The 16,350-nt window shown below is 42.5% G+C and overlaps 2 protein-coding genes across 4 annotated transcripts in view; one reads left to right on the top strand and one right to left on the bottom strand.

The window, feature by feature from the left end:
* Window positions 1–16,350, top strand: part of LOC129763019 (inhibin beta chain-like) — a 108,406-nt gene that overhangs the window by 70,172 nt on the left and 21,884 nt on the right. The window contains exon 1 of one of the 3 annotated variants that reach the window (XM_055761724.1): window positions 914–1,010. The exons of the other annotated variants lie outside the window; for them this stretch is intronic. The gene's annotated coding sequence lies outside the window, so the exon portion shown is untranslated. Of the gene's footprint in view, window positions 1–913; window positions 1,011–16,350 lie in introns of those variants that run through there. 3 annotated transcript variants of the gene reach the window in all.
* On the bottom strand, window positions 939–15,475 carry LOC129763018 (32 kDa beta-galactoside-binding lectin lec-3). The gene is made up of 5 exons (XM_055761723.1): window positions 15,234–15,475; window positions 14,995–15,170; window positions 14,689–14,937; window positions 1,433–1,592; window positions 939–1,372 (listed from the first exon to the last, which is right to left on the bottom strand). The coding sequence occupies exons 1-5, from the start codon at window positions 15,323–15,325 to the stop codon at window positions 1,084–1,086; spliced, it is 966 nt and encodes a 321-aa protein (XP_055617698.1). The 5' UTR covers window positions 15,326–15,475; the 3' UTR covers window positions 939–1,083.

The raw sequence follows: 16,350 nt of genomic DNA, 5'->3' as shown, positions 1-16,350 counted from the left end.
ACAAATTTTCACATCCCGCAACTTGGAGTATTCCAAGTATTTCAAATAGGTTGTTTCATTTGATTCAAAATAAAAGTAAATAAATAGAAACTCACTATAATCCATTCGAAATAGGAGAAAAAAATAAAAGAAAAGGAAAGCAAAAAAAGGAGTAATAAATTTACATCTCGTTCTATGGTTCTGGATTTTTTTTTAAATTTTTTTACATATCCTGCGCTTGTGGCCAACGAACATAAAAGTAGTCTTATAGATGTGCATTGTACATTGTTTCTACTGAAATCTGGAAACGAAAAAAAAGTTGGTTTATTGTAATCAAACGGAAGAAACAGCGAACCGTGTACCGTAGCATTCCTACAATACCTGTTGCATATCTTCGGCTTAAGCTACTCATTCAATTTTCCCCCTCCCTATTGTTCTTCCCCTTCATTTATAATTGTGAAAGTCCCGCAGTGACAGCCTGGATATATTTATACATTGCTTTTGGCGAACATTGTGTTTGGGTTGGTTATCACCTTTTTTTCATCGAACAAGTCTTGACTTAATGACAAAAAACAATAACAAAGTAAATGATATGATTAACGTATTTACAGTCTAAACAAAAACTTTAAAAAAAATTGCGATTTTTGTATTACCCTTGATGACTAATATAAAACCGCCCTTTTCGTCGTCCGCTGTTATACCCATTCCATTTTTCTGCACTCCCATTCAATGAAATATTTGTAACTCATACGTTCTCCACCTAATTCTTCCGAAAATCTTCTTAATGATTCGAAGCTCTTGGCTCATGCCCTCCCCAATTCTAGCGTACAGCATCAGTTCCACTTTTTTTGTTTCCTCGCTCTAGACATTATGGCGCGCACTCTGTAGCATATTAAAAATCGATACGCGGTTTCTTTCTAGATTTAAACTTGCCAAAATAGAAACATAATACAGGGGGGATTCAGTTTATTCTAGACCGTCAAGTGATATACATCTTCTCAAGAATGTTCCCATTCTGTGCTGCCTCCGATGTGAGTAGATTAACTTTAGTGTAACATTTTAAGCAAAATAAATCACATTAAGTGAAACAATTTATTGTGTTTGTTAAGAAATTATAACTTCTGGGTGTGAATAACTTTCGAATCCCTCACAATCCGGAACGCCTATGTTAATGTGATCCACGTTGGTAACTTCCAGCTGCATCCCATTAGTGCACTGTACTTTGAAGCCATTTAAAATGTTCAACTGATTGACATTGCGATACGCATAAGCACCGAATACGCTTCCGTTCACCGAAAACTTGAACTCACTCTCGGTTAAACCAATCGCCAATTTGAACTGCTGATCCAAAACGAACGGAAATCCTCCACTCCGTTCTTCTTCTCGGCGAAATCTGTTTTAGAATGTGATTTGTTAACATTTTACTTTTGTCGTGTTTATTACCAGTACCCACTCCAATGATTCCGTTTGAGAATTACGAACTACCACGTAAAGTGGATCAAAACGTGGATTAAAGTGCAGCGCCTGTCGTTTCGTGCCGTTCTCGGTGAATTTTATGATGAAACCTCCACGTGGATTTCCAAATGGAATGGCAGTGATTATTATGACGTGTCCTGTATACGTAAAATACAAATAGAATGTGAAATTATATTGAATCGAGTTCTTCGAGAATTTAATACTTTTATCCAATAATATGTTATTGGATAAAAGTATTAAATTCTCGAAGAACTCGATTCAAAATCAAAAGTGAATAAAGTAAAATATTTGTTCACAATGTTTGCTACAATGGAAAATATTTATTGTTTTGTAGCAAAATTTTGACTCTTATTAGCATAAGCGTATCCTGATTGTAAAAAACCAAATTTAATATATTTATTGGGATCTCTGCGACCCCGGCCAGGGCTACATAAAACTCCTGTCTTGGCAGCTGTTTGAAGCCCACTTTAACATATGTTTCATAGTCTATAAAAAATTGGTGAACACCTGGGCATACAGATTTCGGATCCGCATTTTTTGGCGTATTGTTTTGCTTTACGGTCCTGTTTGAACCGTTTGTTTGAGAAACCCCATTTGACACGCTTGCGAGAAAATGACTAAAAACTGATGCTATCGGGTTCGGTTATCACACCTAAAACATATTATGTGAGACCACTTTTTCACCAATATGACAGTTTAAGCTCAAAATATAACGTTTTAAAGTTGGTGGACTTAGAGGTTTCTCAAACAAACGAGGAATCAGTAGTAGTTTATCGATTTACGCAATATCGGGTTGATTCGGTTGCACGACATTGGGTTGGGATATCTGTGAAGAGTAGGGACGGGGCAAGCTTTTAGTCGAAACTACAAACTGATCGTACTTGCCTGGAAGATGGTGCCCCCGACCGCTTCGCCTCAACGCCAGTGTCCCAGGCGGATATGAACAGCGGCGAAGCACAGTCACATCAATCACGGTATCTGTCGGGCTACTGCTAATGTTGCTTAATGCTTCTTCATAGTCTTCGAAGTCGCTCGTGGGAACAACCGGGACTGCTTCGGCCGCTACACTCGTCCCTTCCATAACTTCTGGCGATAACGACACGTAATCCTTGACATCCAGCCTGACCGTCGCGCGAGTACTTCCACGATCCGCTTCTAATTCACGACCGTACGTTGTTCCTTCGTTAATTAATCGAACATCCCGGTTCTTAACGATCTTCCTGGCCTTTAGATCGAATAGACGGTAACCCTTGGTGTCTTCATCGAATCCTACCAGGATGCTAGTTTCTATTTCGCATCCCACTTGCTTCGTTTCGGTTTCGGAACATGAACCATGGCTTGGGTTCTAAAGATCCTGTGCAACAATTCCGGCTTCTTTCCCCTCCAAAGTTCTCCAGGTGTGATATCGTGACCCTACGTTGATGAACGATTCAGGAGGTACACTGCCGTCAACACTGCTTCTGTGAAGAAAGATTTCTCCAGTCCAGTTTCGCAGATGTTTGAATGAACAACCTCCAACAGCTCCGTTGCAAGGAAACCATTCTTACTAAACGGATGACGGTTATGCTTTTCCATCGCACATAAACTGCAATCGTTTCCAGTCTTGTCGCTCAGTTACACGCCATCCACCAGTCCATCCGCAAGCTTCTCCAGTCCCGCCGAGTTCATGTGACCCATCCGTCGATGTCAGATATCCAGATATACGGTTGCAACGCACGCTAATGTCGTTTCGCCATTATGATGATCCAGCTGAAACATGTGAACAGTGCGGCTGTCTGTTGCCACGATATCGCCACTCACGTTCAGCACCCTACAGCCTTAATTGTCGAAAATTATACTGTACCCGTTCGTTATAATCCTGTTGACAGAAAGAAGATTGTCAGACAGCTGCGGAATATACCGCACGTCGTTGATTTTAAGTCCAGTACTTCTGTCACGGCAGCGCGGTCGCAAAATAGTTTTGCCGATAGCTTCGATGCTCATCTCGTCTTTGTTCGCTGCAACAACGTTACCATTTGATGGCTTCAACTCCTTCAACAGTACCTCGTTCATGTCATGTGAACTTTGCTCCGGAGTCAAAAAACCAATCGGTGTTGCTGTTTGACTCGATCGATGACAAGGAGACGTAAAAAGTTTTTTTCTTCTTGCTCCTGCAATCCTTTGCGATGTGCCGGAATTTCGTGCATTTAGGACCCTTCGCTCCCGTTTACGGTTGGTTAGCCGATTTCTCCTGCTTGTTGAATCATCCCCGCTTGCCTTGCCAGAAGTGCCGACGTTGGCACATGTAGCTGCTGCAGTATCTTTGTATTGATCGCATCTCCTGTTACTGGGGTTCCAGAGTTTTCCAGAGCCATAGTCATTGGTCTAGACTTGTCAGAAAGACCAAACAGCAGCAACGCGTCAATTCACTCATCCGAAATTTTGAATCCAATACCGTAGAGTTGGTGAGCCGTCGAAATTACATCGTTGACGTATTCAGACATCGACGCACAGCTTCCCAGGTCTGTCTTCACTAGTTTCCGCAGAAGTCCTAATCGTCTAGTGAGTCCGGAGTCTTCAAACACTTTCTCCAGATTGTCCCAGACTTGCATTGCAGTCGTCGCTTCCTTTACATGAACGTAGTTCGTTGGTTCCAGAAGAAGGAACGAAACGCTCTTGCTTTTTGACTCTCGACAGGGTCGACAGCTTCGAAAGTTCCATCCACGTTCTTCTCGGGCTTGAAGGCCTCCCCGAGGTCTTCGAGTTCGAAGTAAGTCTTGACGGCGAACTTCCATGTCACCCTATTCTCCCGTCTGCACAACCGCTCGATTCCGGGTAGCCTTGAAAAACCGTGGGATCTCGATTTTCCAAACTTACAGTTCTAGAACTTGACGTAGCCATTTCGACCAGTCAAATAAGAAGATAGCCAAGCAAGTAGATCGTTACGAACGCCTAGCCTATCGTATTTAGACAAAGCAATATCGTGATTCATTTTGTAATATACGGCTGAAAGATCTGTATAGATAGCATCTACTTGGCCTTGTTCAACCTCACGGATGATGAACGAAGTGAACCGTACCAAGTTCATAGTCAGCGAACGTTTTGTGCATGAAACGATGCTGATCCTCCGAAAAGCAGTGGGCGATGTTTTGAACCAATTTTCTGAGATAAATTAGCACGAGAAGCATCGAGGTAGCGCTTAAAGGAGCTTTTCCACGATAGTTAGATACAGTCCTTTTGCCACCTTTTTTGTGAATCGGAACAACGTAGGATTTCTTTCATTTATTTATATATATTTATATTTATTATTAACAAAATCATCTGACGACATGGTCTACATGATAAAATGTTACATGATTAGGTACTAAACTACACTAAATCTCGATTACGCAAGCGATTCTTGAAAGTTTCACAACTAATATTGAAGTCGAACAAATGAAAAACAGAACTAAACATATAACACATAGCACAAATTGGTTCGTTTTGTCCGTAAACTGTCCGGTGGAAAGGAATACGAAGAAAAGTCGTAGAACGGAGAAATCTCGAAGTCACATTCACGTTTAGTTTAGCTAGAATTCTAGGAACGTCGATTGTCCCAAGAAGTAGTTTCTTCTATCGTCTCTTCTTTTAGCGTGTATGTCCATGTTCAGCAGCTTGGATCGACTTTCGTATGGAGGAAGCGCCATCGGGTCCCTCCAAGGAAGATTCCGAAGCGCAAACCTGATAAATTTCCTCAGGACAGACTCAATCCGTACGGACCAAATATCAGTGTAAGGACTCCAGACAACCACTGCCGTTTCAAGGATTGAGCGGACGAGTGCATAGAAAAGTGCTCTTAAGCAGTACGGATCACGAAAGTTCTTAGCGATTTTCATTATGAATCCCAGATTTTTGTTTGCTTTAGCGATGATATTACTATAGTGATTCTGGAAGGTAAGTCCACTATCCAAAAGGATACCTAAATCTTTGACTACTTTCACTAGTTGATTTTTTTTCTGGTTAATAGAATTGTGTCGGAGTTTTCTTCTTACTGTAGCTGATTACTGCACACTTCGCAACGCTGACGCTAAGTAGATTACATGTGCACCATTCGTAGAAAACGTTAATCAATTTCTGCAGTTCGGAGCAATCGGTAACTGAATGAACAGCAAGAAATATTTTGAGGTTATCAGCGTTCACGATTCTGCATCCTGGGGGGAGTATCAGACATACATCATTGTAGTAAATCGAGAAGAGTAGCGGTCCAACGTTACTTCCTTGCGGAACGCCTGATGTACTCTGAAAGTCACGGGAACGATTGTTCCCTAATTTCACAGAGAGTGAGCGGTCTACGAGGAAGGATTCCAACCATCGGGCGAAAACATCAGAGGCTCCCAAACGTTTGAATTTTGCAATCAGTATGGCGTGGTCAACCCGATCGAATTCAGCTTTGATGTCGGTGTACACGGTATCAACTTGTGCTCCATCCTCCAAATGATTCAGACAGAAGGAGCTGAACTTCACTAAGTTTGTGTTAATTGAGCGACCAGGAAAGAATCCATGCTGATCTGTTGATATGTAGTGCGCAACACGTTTTTGTAATGGGTCACCAATTAGGATCTCGAAGAGTTTCGATCCGGCACAAAGAGAAGTAATTCCACGATAGTTATTGATATCGCATTTGTTTCTGTGAGCTTCTCGCTATTGATGCAAATCCCCCAACGCTGTGACACGTCTTACCTGAACGAAGGTCTGAAGAGAAAAGAGGATGAGTAGTGGTTGTTCTTACAGTTGATGCTTATCCCTTGTAGAGTTTACACACACACTCTTCGAACTCCCCAGCCCTATTTCGCCTCACGTCAGTCCATGCTACACTGTTCCATATCCAGCCCACACAGTTTCCCTTCTTGAATACAGGAAAAATGAAGGACTTCTTCCAGCACTCGGGAAATGTTTTCTGAAGAAGCGATTGATTGATGATCATCTGTAGCGGTTCCGAAAGAAAGGTAGCACAATTTTTTAGTACAATCGATGGTATCCCATCTGGCCCCGGCGTCACTGACTTTTTCAATTGTTTCATGGTAGTAGAAACTTCACTTTGCGAAAAGTTGGTTATGTTTATATCACATAAGTTTTCAGGAACATATTTCAAGGCTTCCTTTACTTGCTGAATAGACGTATTGCCAGTGGCAAAGACACTCAAAAAATGCATAGCGAAGAGATTGCAAATTTCCTCAGGGTCGCTGGAAGTTTGGTCACCAAGGTTCACTTGCGCTGGAAATCCGGTTTCATTGCGTTTTTCGTTAACGAATGACCAGAAACGTTTAGGATTTCGTTTCAAATCACGTTGTCTTCGCAAAACATAGTTAGAACAGAGGTATCGGTTATAGTTCCTGTATCGCCGACTGGAACCACAAAAATCACATTTGGCAAGAATATTTTTTCAACGCAGCAGATCTGCAGCGTTTGAGTCGGCGAGGTCGTGCATTCGACCTGGCTTAGGCTTCGATTTTGGTCGAGGAACATGTTCACGTAGTAATGTCATAAGCACTCGATTAACTTAACTTTTCCACGATAGTTAGATACAGTCCTTTTGCCACCCTTTTTGTGAATCGGAACAACGTAGGATTTCTTCCATTAGGATAGAAAGTCACCCGATACCAGATTGAAAACGTTGGCTAAAGGTACTGCTAAGGCAGTTATGCAGCGTTTCAGGACCGAAACCGAATTTTTCAGTTGGCTCCCGGCTGAGATAACCATGTCTTTCTTGATAGTAAACGGTCCGTTTGAGAAGGCTGAGGAAGGAACGTTACCAGATGCAACTGCTACGTCCTGACTGCTTCATTCTTATTCATTCGATACTAAAAACACTGCTGAACTGTGTGCGAAATAAAATAAGCTATATCCGAAATGGAGACAGCTTTCACTTCACCATCAGTCATGCTTGAGGCCCTGTTTCCTTCCTTCCTTTTTTCACGTGTTGCCAAAACTTCTTAGGATTGGATTTCAGGAGGCGTTAAAGATGTGTTTAGTGCACTTGATACAGTTGACCTGTACCAAGTTCATAGTCAGCGACCGTTTGGGCATGAAGCGATGCTGATCCTCCGAAAAGCAGTGGGCGATGTTTTGAACCAATTTTTTGAAATAAATTAGCTCGAGAAGCTTGGCTAATCCTAATGGGCCCTGGAATAACGCGCTCTCGCAAACTCGCAAACTCGCAAACTCGCAAACGCAAACTCGGCTTGTCTGCTTCTTCAAATGCTTAAGTTTCGCATTCGACCAAGCAGGTTTAGTAGGTTCGCGATTAGTTCGTTTAGGTACGAATTGATTGCTGGCGTTCACTATGATGGACGATACCGTTAGTGCCGCGACGTCAACTTCGCGATTGACTAGTTCTTCTTCCCAAATAACACGCTGAGTGCCACGGTTCTATAGCGCTTGGATGGACATTTTTAAACGCAACGTTCCTTACCGTAGTGAAATCTCGCGTAACTTTTGAAAAGGTCCTATGTAACAAATGTAAACAAATCGAGTTAATGGATGCACGCTATTAGTTTTACGTTATATTTTATTTACCATCTTTGATCACAGACCACACAGACTATTTAGACATTCTTAATTCTATCTTTAAAAACTAGTCTACTTATGTTGAAATCAAAAATATCGTGCACATCGTTAAAAAGCCTACAGCATCTATCTAGCGGATTGTTATATCCGTATGTAGTACGGTGTCCTTGAACTCTGAGAAAGGAAGTGCTTCGGAGTTGGCGGTTCGGAACGTGAATATTAATATTTTGCAGTATGCTGCCGCAGTCGATGTTGTTGATTAGTACGTCGTAGATGAACGGCCTTTGCAGAAAACTACGCCGGCTCGACAGAGTTTGGAGTCCGATGAGCGCGCATCGATGTTCGTAAGGCGGTAGATTGTCGGGATTTGTCCATGGGAGCCGCCGTAATGCACTTCTTATAAAACGTTTCTGGATTTTTTCGATACGTGTTACGTGCACACTGTGATACGGGGCCCAGATCTGCACTCCATACTCTAATACGCTGCGAACCAGAGAACAGTACAGTGACTTCATGGCATGTACGTCGTCAAATTGCGCTGTATTTCTTCTCAGGAAGCCAAGCATGGAGTTTGCTTTAGTGACTGTCATCGATATGTGCTCGTTGAATCCCAATTTCCTGTCTAAAAGTAGCCCAAGGTCCTTGATAGAGCATACTCTTACAAGCGGTGACTCATTCATCGAATATTCGAACGTGACCGGTGTTCGACTTCGGCTGAAGGTGATGATTTTGCATTTGGCTGGGTTTGCCAACATTCCGTTCATCTTACACCACGATGACTAGCGTTCAATATCAGCTTGCAGAGCCAGGCAATCAACCGTCGTCTTGATAATGCGGTAGAGTTTTAGGTCATCTGCATACAAGAGCTTGCAGCAGCTTAGGTGGTCGCATACATCGTTTAAAAAAAGTATAAAGATGAGAGGACCAAGGTGACTACCCTGAGGTACCCCGGACGGTAGTTGAAACGCATTCGATGTGGCATCGTGAACCTTCACGAAAGCTTTCCTGGACGAAAGGTACGATTCTATTCAGCGAACAATCCACGAAGGAAGACCGAGGCGGCTCAGTTTTGTGATAGCGAGACCATGCGGAACTTTGTCGAACGCCTTGGAGAAATCGATATACACGGCATCAACTTGACGACGCTTCTCGATGGCACCAACCAGAGTGTTAGTGAAGGTCATCAGATTGGTAATGGTGGAGCGTTTCTTCATAAACCCGTGCTGAAATTCCGAGATTAACGATCGGACTGCCGTGTACAGCTTATCGTGTAGCAGTCTTTCCAGGACTTTCGCCAAACAGTCCAGTATCGAGATTGGACGGTAATTTTCCACGCTGTGAATGTTTCCAGATTTGAAGATCGGGGTTATGGATGCTAGCTTCCATGACTCAGGAAAGACGCCGTCAAGAAGTGATCGATTGAAAATAAACTTCACAGGGATAGTCAATGATGCAGCACAATTCCTAATGAAGGAAGGTGGAATTCGATCCGGACCAGGACCTTTCGAGGCGTCAACAGAAGAGAGGGCTTTGAAAATATCGTCGTGGCTGAAGGTGATTTGCTGTAGACGAATATCAAAACTCGGCAAGTTATCGATGTATTCCTGCGGAGTCGGAGCCTGATCGACTTCGTAAACGGTTCGGAAGAATTCCGCAAAGAGATTAGCAGAGCTAGCAGCGTCAGAGGAGCTTTGACTACAGTATGTAACGTCCACTGGAATACGTGCAGAGCCTTTTCGGGAATTTACGAAATTCCAGAATGATGATGGATTTATCTTGAAACTACTCTGCAAATTGTCAATGTACTGCCGAAAGCTAAGTTCATGTAAACCACTATACTCGGCTTCAGCCAACTGTACAGCAGTTTTATTTGCAGCTGTTTTGGAAATAACGTTTCCGAGCTTTTCGCAGACGGTTACGCAGATTACGGAGTTCGGGATTCCACCATGGTTGTGTGAAATTTAGGGAGGGCTTACATCTTTTAACAGGAACGGTGTCTTGAATTATTTGATATATGTTGTCGTAGAAGGCAGAGACGGCTGCATCAATGTCAGAGAGGTCAAGAAGCTCTGTCCAATTCAACGAGCCGATTCGCTCGTTGATAGCGTTAAAATCACACCGTGCAAAGTCATACTCACTGCGAGCTGCTGGAACACCGGGCGGGCGGATCTGGCCAGGCGAATGGACGTCAAGTTTTAAAAGTAACGGCTTATGATGATCGTCGATTTTTAAAATAGCAGATGGTGGATCAAACAGCTCAATACCGTCTGAATCGCTAACGAATACCAGGTCAAGTAACTTGCCATTCACATTGACTAGATCGTTGATTTGCTTGAGTTCAACGGACAAAATGGACTCGACAAGAGCAAGTTCTTGTTCAGACGATGCATTGAGTGGCAACAGGCCGTTGATGTCTTCTTCGAAATTCCACATTAAATTTGGTAGGTTATAATCACCCACGACGATAGTTGAATCATGAGGCTTTGCCATATCTATAAGTTGTTGCACAGACTCGACGTGTTTGGTATAAATATCCAGATGGCTGTTGGGACGAATATAGATGCAGCATAGGAAGAGCGATCGATGTAGAAGAACAATTTGTACGGCAATTTGTTCAAGGTTCTCACTGTCTAACAGATGCACAGATTTGCAATTAAGTCTGGGATTGACAGCAATCAAAACACCGCCGCCGCGTTGAAATGAGCTGGTGCGAGAATTCCGATCACAACGATAGATTGTATAGTTAGCTGCCAACTCGGTATTCGCAATGTCGGAATGAAGCCACGTTTCGGTGAAAATTACCACGTCGAAATCACAGAAGAGCAACGAGTGAAGCAAAGCGTTCGTTTTAGTACGTAAACCACGGACGTTTTGATAATAAATGGTCAAGTAATCACGAGTGCTGATTGAGGTTGGCAGAATTGTTACGTCGACGTTGCTCCCGGGTCGGCTATTGGCACAGGTTTCCAAAAATGCCGTGTGGAGGTGCCATTGTCCACGAATTCGCGAAATTCAATTCCTTGCGGCCAAGTAGAGGGGTCCATTGCCTTCATCTTCAAGTTTTGGTTGATTCCCAACTTAAACGACACAAACGTCAACGTGGTTGACGGTCGGCCCCTGGGAATAAGCGATTTAGCCACTACATCATCCGTCTGCAGACATTCCTTGGCGAGGATTTGGATCTCCACTTCAGAAACTTCGGGTGAAATTTTCGAAAGATACAAGATAACAACAAAAAAGGGGGTCTCCGTAGCCACATTGGTTGCGCGTTCGCTTAGTAAGCGATCGATCGTGAGTTCAAAACTCAGGGCCCTCATTGACCATCTTTGTGTTGTTACAGAATAGCTACGTCCACGCAACAATCATCAGCGATGGAGATCGATCCACGGTCGAAATAAGATCGATTCATCCATACAACTGCTCTGCTCTGCAAGACACATCGGGCTGCTGTTCTATAAATAACTCAACAATGATCAATCAACTGTCTCCGCTGTCCGGTGGTCCAACTGGATAATGGAAGAACAGAAAGAATATTCTTACGCCTAAATGGCTACTGTGTGAATGTACCATATGTAATGGTATAGAAGGAATACTGGCGAATGACAACTGTGTAATGTGCTAAAGGGTGTGTCACATCAAATTGCATCACGGAAAAAACGCTGTCGAAATTTAATTTTTAGGAATTATATCTTCAGCTTTCGCTTATAATCAGATAAGAGTGTATAGATCACGTTAGCCATGCTTCACTGTCAATTTTTCGTAAATTTGGAAAAATGTCGTCGAACGAAAAAGAGCGTCGTGAATTAATCCTGTGCACTCATTTCGAGAATCCGGAGTTGTCACATCGGGACATCGGTAAGATGCTGGGAATCGTCCAATCCACGGTCAGCAGAGTACTAAAACGATACTTCGAGAACCTAAACATCGACCGGAAGGTGAAGAACGGCAAAAATGGATGCTCCGTCAGTGAAAAAGATCACAAGCGCGTAGTTAAGCAGTTTAGACGTGATCCGAGAAGTTCGGTCCGGGATGTCGCCAATAAGCTGAATTTGTCAAGTTCATTCGTCCAGCGGACCAAGCAGCGGGAGGGCCTGCGTACATACAAGGTTCAGAAGGCTCCTAACCTCGACGAAAGGCAAAACATGGTGGGGAAGACGCGAGCCCGGAAGCTGTACACCGAAATGCTGACGAAGCCGCATTGCCTGGTAATGGACGACGAAACCTACGTCAAAGCGGACTTTCGTCAGCTGCCGGGCCTGTTGTTCTTCTCCGCAGAGGACAAATTCAGCGTTCCGGAGGAGATTCGCAAGCAGAAACTATCCAAGTTTGCCAAAAAGTACATGGTGTGGCAAGCGATCTGCTCTTGCGGAAAGCGGAGCGCCCCCTTCGTGATGACCGGCACGGTAAACGGGCAGGTTTACCTTAAGGAGTGCCTACAGAAGCGCTTACTACCACTATTGAAGCAGCACGAGGGCCCGACCATCTTCTGGCCGGATCTCGCTTCGTGCCACTATTCAAAGGACGTGTTGGAGTGGTACGAAGCCAACGGGGTCACCTTCGTGCCAAAGGAAATGAACCCGCCCAACGCGCCGAAGCTTCGCCCAATAGAGAAATATTGGGCGATTATGAAGCAGGCCCTCCAGAAGAACCCAAAAGTTGTCAAATCGGAGGCGGACTTCAAGAGAAAATGGATTTCTGTTCAAAAAAAAAACTACAACCTGACGTTGTACAGAACCTTATGGACGGGGTAAAGAGGAAGGTGCGAGCATACGGGCTTGGGCTCGAAGTATGAATAAAAAGAAAATGCCAAAAGTTGTTTAATAGTTTTTATTTTACTGTCTAAAATTTTCAAAAGGATCGGTCTACTGGGCGAATTTCTACAGCGTTTTTTCCGTGATGCAATTTGATGTGACACACCCTTTAATTATAGATATGATAACCATGTGACATGTACACGATTAAAATTCGGCTCTGTTACTGAGCCTTGAATAAATAAATGGGATAAAAAAAAAAGATAACAAGTTTTCAATCATTGAATGCATTACAAAAACAATTGTTCACGTATCTATCTTCTTCATCTTTTTATCGCCGATGCAAAAAAATATCCAATGTACAGAATCGGATTTGAAGCGCCCGGCTGTTACTTCAGACGCCTCTTTCCTCCGACGCCCGAAACGTCCGAAGTAACAAAGCAGTCAAAACAATACGAAGTCGTACTTCGGTCGTTTTGAGTTTTTGTTTCTTACAGCTGTTGTTACCGATTTCAATGCAATTCGACGAGTGATAACAATAATAATTCGCCTTGAGAATGAAATGCTGTTATTTGGATTGTTGCTTAGACGTTAGTTTCAAATTTTTGTCGTGCAACGTAATATGTCCAATGTGCAAATGCGGGCAGACAAAACGTCCAATGTAACATTTTTCGCTCCTAGTCTTCAACTTTAATCTTAAATCACGGAACAACAGTTACGATTGGTTTTTCAGAGTTATTCTTGACTGCTAGTGGTGAAAGTAGCGATAAAGATCGGAAGCTTTTAAGACAATTCGCGGAATAATGTTTGGGTCTTCAACTTCGTTTTTCTCGAGTTGACGAAAATGTTACATTGGACCTTTTCAAAAGTTATGCGAGAAATGTATTTCTATTCGAAAGGGAATGCTTATGAGCCTATATGCTTATATTATTTACCTTTATTATCAAATGTTACACTGTCAGTCACCGGTGACTGACGTGGAAATCAACATGTTAACGTTCGGGAGGAAATCGTTCATCTCGTCGAAGTTTGCTTCGTCGAAGTCGTAGAACGTGCTCTCTGTTGTGTCGCTGTGATCACAATGTACACAAGAATCAATGCTGATCAGCAAAGGTAGGTGATGCACGCAACTTTTGATTAGCGGAGAAGGAGCTGGAATTACTGAGCAACTGTAACACATTCTCTCACTCACAAAGCAGAGGTCTAGCGTTCGATTGTTACGGTTGATTAGTCCATGCTTCTGCTTGAGTCTTTAAGTGCGATAGGCAAGATACGAGTCCAATCGATGAATCAAATGCGGGAAGAAAAAGGATCATGCGTATTCTGCTCCCATCTAACGTCGTGTAGGTTGAAGTCACCCAGGATCATCGAATTGTCCTTTGCGTCCATTACAGAAACAATCCGGTCAAACGACTGCAAGTGCTTCACGTTGAGGGTATTGTCGTTCACACGATACGTAGGAATGTACAAACGCTGTACAAATGTACAACGTTACATACAATGTGTTGTACAATGTACAAACGGCTTCTCAAACAAACGAATATCTGAAACCCCGATTTAAGGGAGTTCGTAGAACAAACTTTTTCTGGAATTTTGATTGTCGATGTAGGTACCCTCAAGGACTCAAAACTTTCAAAAAGTCAATTTTGATAAAAGTGGCGTTTATGGGGTTTCTCAAACAAACTATTCAACTATAAATGATGCAAAAATGTGAAAAGATGCCAAAAATGATGTATTCCAATGAAGTCAAATAGATGGAATTGAGGCTTAAGAACATTCATTACCCCATTGGGTACGTATTCAATAAAATTTAATGTATGCAGAAAACATTCCAACTATCAGCACGTATATAGTGTTACCTACATCGCACAAAAAACTATTTATAAGATGCCCCTTGATAAGATATTCACTATTCATAAACGTCGTTGTATTTTTGAAAAAAATAATTCACACTCACCGGGGAAGAAATGTTTCGGTACATCATTACTGAAAGCATGCACCGGATCATCAAACTGAATGGCTGGAAATGGTGCAGGGAAGACTTGTCGGTGATCAACTTGCACGATCTGCTGTACATCTCTCGTAATTGTTATCGTGCGAATGTCGGATATTGACATTCGGAAACGATAGATGCAGTATGGATGCTCGTTCAAAGCCACATTAAATCTATCGTCTCCGACAAGGATGTACAACTTGAAGATTTCTCCTAGAAAACATGTAAATTCAATGAGTAATCTGTTTCGAGAAGCTTTTTGTGACATACCTATTGTTATGGGATTGGGCGCGGTCAGTTCGTTCAAATTTTCGCCCCTTTCCTCGGCACCCCACTTTCCGGAAATTCGAGAGTTCCTCACAACTACATCCTCGTCGAAACGAACAGATAGGTGAAGAACATTATCAGCTTCATCGGTTTTCCCCGTTAAGAAGTTTATGTCAATTCTATTGGTTTAGAAGTTTATTCCTTAGATATGAGATCTAGAATATTTTCATAAAACAACTCACCTCTCCGCATCATCAATTGGTCTGGCTCTGATAACAAAGATCTGTCCCGCTTCGACAATGCATGACAAATTACCTTCGAACTGAGTTAACATTTTCGAACACCGCTAGATTGAAAATGCAATTCGCACGCAAATATACGCAACGCTTTTGTGAAACTCAGAGCTAAGTACTAGAAACTGTGTGCGATCGAAACTTTGTAGTAAGCATAATTACAACTCAGGTGCGCTGATCCACTTGTATGGGTTGTTATCAGTCAACGAAACAATGTGATAAGAGACGGTTTATCATAAACGCTGAAGCTTCGCCGGTATGCCGGTTTTTACCACAAACTTCGTCGACCGATAAATCACAGTCGTTCGCATTCTTTGAATGGTTCATTTTATATGTTGAGATGTATACTGCTCTGTACATAAATAAAATTCAATGGTTTTGACGTAGGACTACGTCTTTCATTTCTATACCGGGGTGTAAAATCAAAGTTTCGAAAACGAAAGCGTTACGCCGGAGACCGAGATTTTGAGCGTTAATAGCTCCTAAACAACTGAACGAAATTGTATGATAGACACTTCATTCGAAAGATAAAATGTCTACGCGTTCTATAGTTGTTACTTTTTGATCCAAAAACTTGTTTCAATAGTCTCAAAATTGCTTTCAAAACAGGCTATTGAAATCACCAATCGGTATATAAGCGAGCGCCGCTCGGAAATCCACTCAGTTCTAATTGAACAGCGATTGGAGCATGTTGTCGCTGTTGTGGTGAAGCTCTTCGTTTATCATGAAAGCGCGGATGAACGGTGTCACCAAGAGCATGTTTGTGCACCTTAGGCCAGAAGGGAATCCATCAGGAGGAGAGTAATGCCACAAACGGTTCCCCGGGAAGATCTCGAAGCAGCCGCTACACACACACACATACACGCGTGGAATTCATTCCGTTTGGATGCCATTCAGCATCGAGAAAGATCCGGAAAATTATCTGCCAGTTCCTCTGGGAATTTAAAATTACATTCATGTGAAAGAGTTTATTTTAATGTTTTCTATCCATGTAACACTGTGACCAAATATTTTTCAATTAAGTGCTATTAACAGGGGGTTATCGAATTAGCATTAACCACTGGTG

Source organism: Toxorhynchites rutilus, chromosome 1 (genome assembly GCF_029784135.1).
Source record: "Toxorhynchites rutilus septentrionalis strain SRP chromosome 1, ASM2978413v1, whole genome shotgun sequence".
Lineage (NCBI taxonomy): Eukaryota > Metazoa > Arthropoda > Insecta > Diptera > Culicidae > Toxorhynchites > Toxorhynchites rutilus.
This window is presented reverse-complemented; position numbering and strand designations above follow the sequence as displayed.